At 45.0% G+C, this 13,566-nt stretch overlaps 1 protein-coding gene across 2 annotated transcripts in view; it reads right to left on the bottom strand.

Annotated features, from left to right (window-relative positions):
* Positions 1 to 13,566, bottom strand: part of zdhhc21 (zinc finger DHHC-type palmitoyltransferase 21) — a 170,940-nt gene that overhangs the window by 63,642 nt on the left and 93,732 nt on the right. For both annotated transcript variants that reach the window (XM_070871383.1, XM_070871373.1), the window contains exon 4: positions 5,330 to 5,441. In XM_070871383.1, coding sequence (XP_070727484.1) covers positions 5,330 to 5,441 — 112 coding nt within the window. The remainder of the gene's footprint in view (positions 1 to 5,329; positions 5,442 to 13,566) is intronic.

Below are 13,566 nucleotides of genomic sequence, written 5' to 3'. Positions count from 1 at the left end.
ATCTGCCAACCTGTTCTCTATCCACGTCAGTATATTACCCCAATACTTTGATTTTGCACACCAATCTCTTGTGTGGGACTTTGTCGAAAGGCTTTGAAAGTCCAAATACACCACAGCCACTGGTTCTCCCTTGTCCACTCTGCTAGTTACATCCTCAAAAGACTCCAGAAGATTCGTCAAGCATTATTTCCCTTTCATAAATCCATGCTGACTTGGACCGATCCTGTCACTGCTTTCCAAATGCGCTGCTATTTCATCCTTAATGATTGATTCCAACATTTTCCCCAGGTGAAAATTACCCATTTTCTCTCTCCCTCCTTTTTTAAAAAGTGGTGTAACATTAGCTACACTCCAGTCCATAGGAACTGATCCAGAGTCAAAAGACTGTTGGAAAATGATCACCAATGCATCTACTATTTCTAGAGCCATTTCCTTATGTACTCTGGGATGCAGACTATCAGGCCCCGGAGATTTACCGGCCTTCAATCCAATCAATTTCCCTAACATAATTTCCTGCCTAATAAGGATATCCTTCAGTTCCTCCTTCTCACTAGACCCTCGGTCCCCTAGTACATCCAAAAGGTTATTTGTGTCTTCCTTCGTGAAGACAGAACCAAAGTATTTGTTCAATTGGTCTGCCATATCTTTGTTCCCCATTATAAATTCACCTGCAAGGGGCCTACGTTTGTCTTCACTAATCTTTTTCTCTTCACATATCTATAGAAGCTGTTGCAGTCAGTTTTTATGTTCCCTGCAAGCTTTCTCTCGTACTCTATTTTCCCCTTCTTAATGAAACTCTTACTCCTCCTCTGCTGAATTCTAAATTTCTCCCAGTCCTCAGGTTTGCTGCTTTTTCTGGCCAATTTATATGCCTCTTCCTTGGATTTAACACTATCCTTAATTTCCCTTGGTAGCCACGGTTGAGCCACCTTGCCCGTTTTATTTTTACTCAAGACAGGGATATACTGATATATAAAATGGAAAAGAGTGACTAAAGTAAATGTTGGTCCCTTAGAAAATGAGAAGGGGGATTTAATAATAGGAAATGTGGAAATAGCTGAGACCTTAAACAATTATTTTGCTTCGGTCTTCACAGTGGAAGACACAAAAACCATGCCAAAAATTGCTGGTCACGGGAATGTGGGAAGGGAGGACCTTGTGACAATCACTATCACTAGGGGGATAGTGCTGGACAGGCTAATGGATCTCAAGGTAGACAAGTCCCCTGGTCCTGATGAAATGCATCCCAGGGTATTAAAAGAGATGGCGGAAGTTATAGCAGATGCATTCGTTATAATCTACCAAAATTCTCTGGACTCTGGGGAGGTACCAGCGGATTGGAAAGCAGCTAATGTAACGCCTCTGTTTAAAAAAGGGGGCAGACAAAAGGCAGGTAACTATAGGCCAGTTAGTTTAACATCTGTAGTGAGGAAAATGCTTGAAGCTATCATTAAGGAAGAAATAGCGGGACATCTTGATAGGAATAGTGCAATCAAGCGGACGCAACATGGATTCATGAAGGGGAAATCATGTTTAACTAATTTACTGGAATTCTTTGAGGATATAACGAGCATGGTGGATAGAGGTGTACCGATGGATGTGGTGTATTTAGATTTCCAAAAGGCATTCGATAAGGTGCCACACAAAATGTTACTGCAGAAGATAAAGGTACGTGGAGTCAGAGGAAATGTATTAGCATCGATAGAGAATTGGCTGGCGAACAGAAAGCAGAGAGTCAGGATAAATGGGTCCTTTTCAGGTTGGAAATCGGTGGTTAGTGGTGTGCCACAGGGATCAGTGCTGGGACCACAACTGTTTACAATATACATAGATGACCTAGAAGAGGGGACAGAGTGTAGTGTAACAAAATTTGCAGATGACACAAAGATTAGTGGGAAATCGGGTTGTGTAGAGGACATAGAGAGGCTGCAAAGAGATTTAGATAGGTTAAGCGAATGGGCTAAGGTTTGGCAGATGGAATACAATGTCGGAAAATGTGAGGTCATCCACCTTGGGAAAAAAAAAACAGTAAAAGGGAATATTATTTGAATGGGGAGAAATTACAACATGCTGCGGTGCAGAGGGACCTGGGAGTCCTTGCGCATGAATCCCAAAAAGTTTGTTTGCAGGTGCAGCAGGTAATCAGGAAGGCGGATGGAATGTTGGCCTTCATTGCAAGAGGGATGGAGTACAAAAGCAGGGAGGTCCTACTGCAACTGTACAGGGTATTGGTGAGGCCACACCTGGAGTACTGCATGCAGTTTTGGTCACCTTACTTAAGGAAGGATATACTAAGGAGGGGGTACAGAGACGATTCACTAGGCTGATTCCGGAGATGAGGGGGTTACCTTATGATGATAGATTGAGTAGACTGGGTCTTTACTCATTGGAGTTCAGAAGGATGAGGGGTGATCTTATAGAAACATTTAAAATAATGAAAGGGATAGACAAGATAGAGGCAGAGAGGTTGTTTCCACTGGTCAGGGAGATTAGAACCAGGGGGCACAGCCTCAAAATACGGGGGAGCCAATTTAAAACCGAGTTGAGAAGGAATTTCTTCTCCCAGAGGGTTGTGAATCTGTGGAATTCTCTGCCCAGGGAAGCATTTGAGGCTAGCTCATTGAATGTATTCAAATCACAGATAGATAGATTTTTAACCAATAAGGGAATTAAGGGTTATGGGGAGCGGGCGGGTAAGTGGAGCTGAGTCCACGGCCAGATTAGCCATGATCTTGTTGAGTGGCGGAGCAGGCTCGAGGGGCTAGATGGCCTACTCCTGTTCCTAACTCTTATGTTCTTATGTACAATTGTTGAAGTTCATCCAAGTGATCTTTAAATGTTTGCCATTGCCTATCCAACGTCAACCCTTTAAGTATCATTTGGCAGTCTATTTTAGCCAATTCACGCCTCATACCGTCGAAGTTACCTTTCCTTGAGTTCAGGACACTAGTTTCTGAATTAACTGTCACTCTCCATCTTAATAAAGAATTCTACCATATTATGGACACTCTTCCCCAAGGGGCCTCGCACAACAAGATTGCAAATTAGTCCCTTCTCATTACACATCACCCAGTCTAGGATGGCCAGTTCTCTAGTTGGTTCCTCGACATATTGGTCAAGAAAACCATCCCGAATACACTCCAGGAAATCCTCCTTCACCGCATTGCTACCGGTTTGCAGAGCCCAATCAATATGTAGATTAAAGTCACCCATGATAACTGCTGTACCTTTATTGCACAAATCCCTTATTTCTTGTTTGATGCTGTCCCCAACCTCACTACTACTGTTTGGTGGTCTGTACACAACTCCCACTGGCGTTTTCTGCCCTTTGGTATTCCGCAACTCCATCCATACCGATTCCACATCATCCAGGCTAATGTCCCTCTTTACTATTGCATTAATTTCCTCTTTAATCAGCAATGCCACCCCGCCTCCCTTTCCTTTCTGTCTATCCTTCCGAAATGTTGAATACCCCTGGATGTTGAGTTCCCAGCCTTGGTCACCCTGGAGCCAGGTCTCCGTGATGCCAATTACATCATATCCGTTAACTGCTATCTGCGCAGTTAATCCGTCCACCTTATTCCGAATACTCCTCGCATTGAGGCACAGAGCCTTCAGGCTTGTCTTTTTAACAAACTTTGCCCCTTTAGAATTTTGCGGTAATGTGGCCCTTTTTGTTTTTTGCCTTGGCTTTCTCTGCCCTCCAATTTTACTATTCTCCTTTCTATCTTTTGCTTCTGCCTCCATTTTATTTCCCTCTGTCTCCCTGCATAGGTTCCCATCCCTCTGCCATATTGGTTTAACTCCTCCCCAACAGCACTTGAATGGGGTACTGAAGTTGCATGATCAGCCATGATCATATTGAATAGTTGTGCAGGCTCGAAGGGCTGAATGGGCTACTCCTGCACCTATTTTCTATGTTTCTATCTTATATTGATGGCTTCTGGTTTTGGTTTCTCCCACAAGTGGAAACACACTCTCTCTGTGTCTACCTGATCAAACGCTTTCATAATTTTAAACGCCTCGATCAGGTCACCCCTCAATCTTCTCTTTTCTAGAGTAAAGAGCCCCAGCCTGTCAGTCTTACATGATAGCAGCAATGAAAGGCATACCGATCATTCATGTCAATCCGTTTTGCTCCTTCCCCAGTATCTCTATATCCTTTTTATAATATGGACACCAGAACTATACACAGTACTCCAAGTCTGGTCTAAACAAGATTCGATACAAATTTCACACTACTTCTCTGCTTTTCAATTCTATCCCTCTAGAAATGAACCCAAGTGCCTTGTTTGCTGTTTTTTTTTATAGCCTTATTAACCTGTGTCGCTCATTTTAGTCATTTGTTTATCTGTACCCAGAGATCCCTTTGCTGCACAATCCCATTTAGATTCTTGTTGTCCAAGGAGTATGTGGCCTGCTTAACCTCCCTCCCAAGATTGCACCACCAATTCCGGAGTCAGTATGGTCGATGTAAATGGTGAACAACTGTGGTCCCAGCACCTATCCTTCTGGATCACTTCTCATCTTTTGCCATAACTAACCTTAACCCCTACTCTCTGTTTTCTGTTCTGTAGCTAGCTTGCTGTCCCCTGACTCCACATGCTCTTCCCTTCATCATCAGTCTTATCGAATACCTTGTGAAAGTCTGTGTATAGCTCATTACACTGCATTATCCCTGTCTACTCTTTGAAGAATTCTTTGAAGAAGTAACAAAGAATTCAATAAGGTTAGTAAAGCATGACCTTACATTTTGAAATCTGTGCCGACTTGTCTATTATTATTTATGTTTCTAAATGGTTTTCTGTTATATTTTTGATTAAAGATTCCATATCTTTCTTACCACTGATGTTAAGCTAACTGTTCTATCGTTCCAATAACATTGTGCTCAGCAAGGCAAGATCAATCACCGATGGGGAACAAAACTTTTTCTGCATTTTGCCGGCATCAGGAATCAGCAGTTAGTTGCGTAACAATGCTCTCTTTATTCTGCTTCAGCAATTTACAAATGTGGCATTTTTAATTTCCACATTACCCGACATTCTGGCCTGAGTGAAATCACCAAATGGTAGGCAAATTTGTCCTGTGGACTCCTGACTGTGTCAGGCTGGGTAGAGACCATCTCTATGCATTTAGCAGGGGTGAGGTCTGAGCCATTGTGCTACCCAACCCCTGTACCATAGCCACATTCATTTTCAAAACGAGCAGTTGCTATACATAACGACTCCTACATCAAGTACCAAATAACAGGAGTCATGTATGTGCGTGTCTGTATACGTGTTACACTTCTTTTCAGTGTCAGCATTCAAAGCTTAGATTAGAAACTTACCACGGACAATGGTGATCCATTTTCCGGACACAGTGCCCACACCGACTGCAGTGGTGAGATCGCTTTGGTCTCATCTTGTTACATTTATTACAAGTCTCCCACTGTTGTCTTTCTGGAACAACAAACAGAAATACGTTTGTTTTTTAGTGATCAACTCGCAGAACCCACCCCTTCCCCCAAAAATATATTTTCAAGAAACTCAAACGCTTAACCAACAGGAAGATTCTCCTCTAACAAACAACAGCAGCTATAATTATTACATTCAAGCATTGGGGAGTGACATGATGCAACATATTTTAAAAAGTCACCATCCCATGAATTGTTTTGAAACAATATCGGTACTTCGACAAATAATGTAAAAACGGCGGCGAAGGCGGTTTAAATTGGGCCATGTAGCATCTATTTTATAGGTGTTAAGTAGCCACTTAAGGTTTCAAAATGGGATCCGAGGTACGCGCACAAACACCTGCCAGGAGTACGCCGGATGACATCTTGGTAAAGGGGTTTGCGCACGCGCGCCAGCAGCATACAGAGCAGCAAGATCATGACACAAATCAGTGTACAACACAAATTTAAAGCCACTACTGTCATTTTGGAACTACACACTACAGCCAGCTAGCCAGAAGGGCAGACAAAATAGTGGAAGAGCTATAGTGATAGGGGATTCGATTGTAAGGGCAATAGATGGGATTTTCTGCGGCCGCAACCGAGACTCCAGGATGGTATTTTGCCTCCCTGCTGCAAGGGTCAAGGATGTCTCGGAGCAGGTGCAGGACATTCTGAAAAGAGAGGGTGAACAGCCAGTTGTCGTGGCGCCGATAGGTACCAACGACATAGGTAAAAAATGGGATGAGGTCCTACGAGACGAATTTAGGGAGCTAGGAGCTAAATTAAAAAGTAGGACCTCAAAAGTAGTGCTCTCAGGATTGCTACCAGTGCCACGTGCTAGTCAGATTAGGAATCGCAGGATAGCTCAGATGAATACGTGGCTTGAGGAGTGGTGCAAGAGGGAGAGGTTCAAATTCCTGGGACATTGGAACCGGTTCTGGGGGAGATGGGACCAGTACAAACTGGACGGTCTGCACCTGGGCAGGGCGGAACCAATGTCCTAGAGTGTTTGCTAGTGCTGTTGGGGAGGAGTTAAACTAACATGGCAGGGGGATGGGAACCTATGCAGGGAGATAGAGGGAAATAAAATGGAGGCAGGAGGGCTGAGGTTTAATTAAGAGGGGGAAAATAGAGTACGAGAGGAAGCTTGCAGGGAAAATAATAACTAACTGCAAAAGCCTCCATAAATATGTGAAGAGAAAAAGATTAGTGAAGACAAATGTAGGTCCCTTGCAGTTGGATTCAGGTGAATTTATAATGGGGAACAAAGAAATGGCAGACCAACTGAACAAATACTTCGGTTCTGTCTTCACAAAGGAAGACACAAATAACCTTCCGAATGTACTAGGGGACAGTGGGTCTAGTGAGAAGGAGTAACTGAAGGATATCCTTACAAAGTGGAAAATTGTGTTCGGGAAATTGATGGGACTGAAGGCCGATAATTCCCCGGGGCATGATAGTCTGCATCCCAGAGTACTTAAGGAAGTGGCCCTCAAAATAGTGGATGCATTGGTGATCATTTTCCAACAGTCTATCGACTCTGGATCAGTTCCTATGGACTGGAGGGTAGCTAATGTAACACCACTGTTTAAAAAGGAGGGAGAGAGAAAACGGGTAATTATAGACCGTTTAGCCTGACATCAGTAGTGGGGAAAATGTTGGAATCAATTATTAAAGATGAAATAGCAGCGCATTTGGAAAGCAGTGACAGGATCGGTCCAAGTCACCATGGAGTTCTGAAAGGGAGATCATGCTTGACAAATCTTCTGGAATTTTTTGAGGCTGTAACTAGTAGAGTGGACAAAGGAGAATCAGTGGATGTAGTGTATTTGGACTTTCAAAAGGCTTTTGACAAGGTCCTGCACAAGAGATTGGTGTGCAAAATCAAAGCACATGGTATTGGGGTAATGTACTGACGTGGATAGAGAACTGGTTGGCAGACAGGAAGCAGAAAGTCGGGATAAACGGGTCCTTTTTAGAATGGCAGGCAGTGACTAGTGGAGTGCTGCAGGGCTCAATGCTGCGACCCCAGCTCTTTACAATATACATCAATGATTTAGATGAAGGAATTGAGTATAATATCTCCAAGGTTGCAGATGACACTAAACTGAGTGGCGGTGTGAGCTGTGAGGCGGACGTTAAAAGGCTGCAAGGTGACTTAGACAGGTTAGGTGAGTGGGCAAATGCATGGCAGATGCAGTACAATGTGGATAAATGTGAGGGTATCCATTTTGGGGGCAAAAACACGAAGGCAGAATATTATCTGAATGGTGGCAGATTAGGAAAAGGGGAGGTGCAACGAGACCTGGGTGTCATGGTTCATCAGTCATTGAAAGTTGGCATGCAGGTACAGCAGGCGGTGAAGGCGGCAAATGGTATGTTGGCCTTCATAGCTAGGGGATTTGAGTATAAGAGCAGGGAGGTCTTACTGCAGTTGTACGGGCCTTGGTGGACCTCACCTGGAATATTGTGTTCAGTTTTGGTCTCCTAATCTGAGGAAGGACGTTCTTGCTATTGAGGGAGTGCACCGAAGGTTCACCAGACTGATTCCTGGGATGGCGGGACTGACATATGAGGAGAGACTGGATCAACTGGGCTGTATTCACTGGAGTTTAGAAGGATGAGAGGGGATCTCATAGAAATGTATAAGATTCTGACGGATTGGACAGGTTAGATGCGGGAAGAATATTCCCGATGTTGGGGAAGTCCAGAACCAGGGGACATAGTCTTAGGATAAGGGGTAAGCCATTTAGGATTGAGATGAGGAGAAACTTCTTCACTCAGAGAGTTGTTAATCTGTGGAATTCCCTGCCGCAGAGAGTTGTTGATGCCAGTTCATTGGATATATTCAAGAGGGAGTTAGATATGGCCCTTACGGCTAAAGGGATCAAGGGGTATGGAGAGAAAGCAGGAAAGGGGTACTGAGGGAATGATCAGCCATGATCTTATTGAATGGCGGTGGAGGCTCGAAGGGCCCAATTGCTTACTCCTGCACCTATTTTCTATGTTTCTATGTTAACCTCGCACAGCAGAACTGGATGTTAAACGGCATGATGGACCCCCCCAACAGCGCTATTTAAAGGGATCATGCAGTGTTTACAGGTTTGTTGCTGGATTATTTCTTCAGGCTGCTCATCCAATTGTATGGATTTATGGAGGATTCCAAGACTTTCCTAAAGTTTCAGTACTCGACAGGCAGTGGTCTAGCTGGTCTTGTCGTTCCTCTTGTGCCATTTAAAATATTCTGGTGAAAGAAGTTGCTTCCAGACATGAATGGTCTGGTAGGGCTTCCTCTGGGAATTATGAATGACTGGGAGAATGAAGTGAGGCCATGCAGAGCAGGACAAGCTGCTAGAAGAGGAAGGAGGACGAGGGGAAGGAGGTCTCTCAGCAGGAGGCCACATCCACAGAGGATCTTTAGGGAGCAATTCTCTCACCTCAACTGTGGTTCTTGAATTTTTACTGGAGATGTAAGCATCATCTCACAGTTTGCAGTTCACTGCTAGGTAAGAGAGATTACTGAGGCTCTCCATATAATGAGAAACACGTACATCTCATTCCCACTCGCCAGAGACAAGCTCGATGAGTAAGCATGAGGTTTTGTACAGATTGCAGGCTTCCCCATGGTGCAAGGTTCCATTGACTGCATGCACATGGCCTTGTGTGCTCCTCATCTGAACTTGGCCAAATTCATCAACAGAAAGTGATTTCACCCCCTCAATGTGCAGCTGGTCTGCAACCATAGGCTGTGCAGGCGAATGCCAGCTATCCTTGCAGCAGTCACGATTCTTATATTCTGCGGCAGTCCTCTGTGCCACCTGCATTTGACCAACCACAGCAAATCAAAGGTTGGTTGCAGGGGACAAGGGTAATCCACTCATGACATGGCTCATGGCTCCAGTCAGGAACCCACCCACATGTGCACAGCAGGCCTATAAGAACCATGGTGCCACAAGGAATATTAGAGCAGACCATCGGCACCCTCAAGTAACGCTTCCACTGCCTGGACCGCTCTAGGAGGAGCTCTGCAGTACTCAGCTGCATGAGTATTGAGATCTGAGATAGTGTGCTGCATGCTGCACAATCTCGCTATTATGAGAAAACAGCCCTTGCCACCACCTATCCAGCGAGAAGCTGAGGAGCAGGAGCACGAGGAGGAGGAAGAGGAAGAATAGGAAGGGAGGCTACAATGTAGACAGGCCCTCTCAGCCAGGGCTCTGTGTGATCAGCTTGTTCAAGAGCGATAACAGGAACCACAAATACCTCCCCATGTACCAACAGTCCCACATTTCTTACCTTTCCTCTCTCACTGACCATCACATCAACCTCCTTCTAACATCACTGATTGGTCTCTTCCTCAGTTCACCGTGGACATAAAAATCAGCACCAAATGCAAAGTCAAGGCCAAATTTATCAATTCAATCACTAAAGAATACGTACAAAATGAACCTTGTGTATTCCCTTCGCGCCTTTCCTCGTGCTCATGAGGTGCTTGCCCAGAGGCTGCAGTATGGAAGGCAGAAGGCCGCTGACCATTAATTGAGGAGACAGCAGATGGCCTTGGAGGACGAACTCAAGCAGCTCTGAGCCTAGAAGGCCCGGCTGCAGGCTGCACCACCCCGGCATGGGCGGCAGCAGTCTGGGCTGGCTGACAGGCAACAGCAAGGGCACTGGCGGAGTGGCAGAGGTGGGAGCACGAATGTGGACAGCAGGTTCATGCTCCATGGAGACACTGCCACTCTCATGGGGCAGCGCCTCAGCAGTCCTGGTGATCTGCTGAACAACAGATTGCTGGACTGCTGTGACACACTGGAAGCCCACACAATAGTGGTAGCCAGAGCCATGATGGCAGCAGTCATCAGCTTCTGCATCATGGATGGCTCCACAGGTCTGCTGATGGAGGTGATTACCCATTCCACGTTGACAGGGAAAGGCTCCAAGCTCTGCACAAAGCCCTGTAAACATGTTGGTGCTGGACTCCTCCATGACATTGTGCACAGGCTTTCTGGCAAGCCTTACCGTGCTCTAAGCATTTAGTAAGGTACACCCATCAACCACCTTCTGTAGCCTGGCCCATCAAAGTCCTCATCTGACTCCTCGGCCTCAGAATTAGTGTGTAATCCCGTCCTCTGGTGAGCTTGCACCTGTGTTGTCCTTCATCACTCTCCCACCCCCTGCACACTTGTGCTTGGTGTTTCACCACGTGCAGATCGCTCCTCCATCCCATCCTTGAAAGTACATGTAGTGTCATAGTGTCTGAACTGGTGGATGAAAGTGTAAGATCAAGTGATGCCGGCTCTTCATCTTCACTGTCTTCTTCCTCTTCCGCCTCTCACTGAAAAGGTTACAATTTTGGATATCTGAAATGTAAAAGGGACAAGAGTTGAGTTGAGGTGAGGGGTGAGTACGTGCTTACACCATCTGCAGCTTGAGTCAGAAGCGATTGCGGGATGAGGGAGAAATGAGAAGAGAGGAGGAGGATTACCAATGCAGATACCCTTACCATCGATCCCGCCTGTGCTGCCAATGGTCTCAGCCCATGATGGCCAGCACTGTCTTCTACACAGAGGTTAAAGTATGCAGGCGTGTTTGTCCTCCATTTCTTTCCTGCTGCCTGTACCACCTTATCCTGCAAGAAAGTGTGTCAATGAGTATGTTGCTATATGTTTGGGTGATGTGCCTTTCAGATTGAATAGCTGCCAATGTGTCTGAGCTGTGAGTTGTGAGGGTTGCAAAAGTACTAAGTGTGTGAGGTAAAGCATATGAATTGAAGGGTTGAGTACTGATCGATAGAGATTGTTGTTAGGTGGGTGATGGGGGTGCGGTGAATTGGATGAGGCTAGTGGTGCAGTTAAGGGATGTGTGTAATAAAGGTACAGCAGTAATCATGGGCGACTTTAATCTACATATAGATTGGGCTAACCTAACTGGTAGCAATGCAGTGGAGGAGGATTTTTTGGAGTGTATTAGGGATGGTTTTCTAGACCAATATGTCGAAGAACCAACCAGGGAGCTGGCCATCCTAGACTGGGTGAGTGTAATGAGAAGGGACTAATTAGCAATCTTGTTGTGCGAGGCCCTTTGGGGAAAAGTGACTATAATATGGTAGAATTCTTTAGTAAGATGGAGAGTGACAAAGTTAATTCGGAAACTAGGGTCCTGAACTTAAGGAAAAATAACTTCGACGGTATGAGGTGTGAATTGGCTAGAGTAGACTGGCAGAGGATACTTAAAGGGTTGACGGTGGATAAGCAATGGCAAACATTTAAAGATCACATGGATGAACTTCAGCAATTGTACATCCCTGTCTGGAGTAAAAATAAAACTGGGAAGGTGGCTCAACCATGGCTAACAAGGGAAATTAAGGATAGTGTTAAAACCAAGGAAGAGGCATATAAATTGGCTAGAAAAACCAACAAACCTGAGGACTGGGAGAAATTTAGAATTCAACAGAGGAGGACTAAGGGTTTAATTAAGAAGGGGAAAGTAGAGTACGAGAGGAAGCTTGCAGGGAACATAAAAACTGACTGCAAAAACTTCTATAAATGTGAAGAGAAAAAGATTAGTAAAGACAAACATAGGTCCCTTGCAGTCAGATTCAGGTGAATTTATAATGGGGAACAAAGAAATGGCAGACCAATTGAACCAATACTACGGTTCTGTCTTCACAAAGGAAGATACAAATAACCTTCCGAATGTACGAGGGGACAGTGGGTCTTGTGAGAATGAGGAACTGAAAGATATCCTTATTAGGTGGGAAATTGTGTTAGGGAAATTGATGGGATTAAAGGTCGATAAATTCCCGGGTCCTTGATAGTCTGCATCCCAGAGTACTTAAGGAAGTGGCCCTAGAAATAGTGGATGCATTGGTGATCATTTTCCAACAATCTATCGACTCTGGATCAGTTCCTATGGACTGGTAGCTAATGTAATGCCACAGAAAGCGGGTAATTATAGACCGGTTAGCCTGACATCAGTAGTGGGGAAAATGTTGGAGTCAATCATTAAAGATGAAATAGCAGCCCATTTAGAAAGCAGTGACAGGATCGGACCGAGTCAGCATGGATTTATGAAAGGGAAATCATGCTCGACGAATCTTCTGGAATTTTTTGAGGATGTAACTAGTAGAGTGGACAAGGGAGAACCAGTGGATGTGGTGTATTTGGACTTTCAAAAGGCTTTTGACAAGGTCCCACACAAGAGATTGGTGTACAAAATTAAAGCGCATGGTATTCAGGGTAATGTACTGACATGGATAGAGAACTGGTTGGCAGACAGGAAGCAGAGAGTCGGGATAAACGGATCCTTTTCAGAATGGCAGGCAGTTACTAGTGGAGTGCCGCAGGGCTCAGTGCTGGGACCCCAGCTCTTTACAATATACATTAACGATTTAGATGAAGGAATAGAGTGTAATATCTCCAAGTTTGCGGATGACACTAAACTGAGTGGCAGTGTGAGCGGTGAGGAGGACGCTTAGAGGCTGCAGGATGACTTGGACAGATTAGGTGAGTGGGCAAATGCATGGCAGACGCAGTATAATGTGGATAAATGTGAGGTTATCCATTTTGGGGGCAAAAGCACGAAGGCAGAATATTACCTGAATGGTGGCAGACTAGAAAAAGGGGAGGTGCAACAAGACCTGGGTGTCATGGTTCATCAGTCACTGAAAGTGGGCACGCAGGTACAGCAGGCGGTAAAGAAGGCAAATGGTATGTTGGCCTTCATAGCTAGGGGATTTGAATATAGAAGCAGGGAGGTCTTACTGCAGTTGTACAGGGCCTTAGTGAGGCCTCACCTGGAATATTGTGTTCAGTTTTGGTCTACTAGTCTGAGGAAGGACGTTCTTGCTATTGAGGGAGTGCAGCGAAGGTTCACCAGACTGATTCCAGGGATGGCTGGACTGTCATATGAGGAAAGACTGGATCAACTGGCGTTTAGAAGGGTGAGAAGAGATCCCATAGAAATGTATCAGATTCTGACGGGACTGGACAGGTTAGATGCGGGAAGAATGTTCTCGATGTTGGGGAAGTCCAGAACCAGGGGACATAGTCTTAGGATAAGGGGTAGGCCATTTAGGACTGAGATGAGGAGAAATTTCTTCACTCAGAGTTGTTGACCTGTGGAATTCA

Source organism: Pristiophorus japonicus, chromosome 1 (genome assembly GCF_044704955.1).
Source record: "Pristiophorus japonicus isolate sPriJap1 chromosome 1, sPriJap1.hap1, whole genome shotgun sequence".
In the NCBI taxonomy this organism is placed as follows: Eukaryota; Metazoa; Chordata; class Chondrichthyes; family Pristiophoridae; genus Pristiophorus; species Pristiophorus japonicus.
This window is presented reverse-complemented; position numbering and strand designations above follow the sequence as displayed.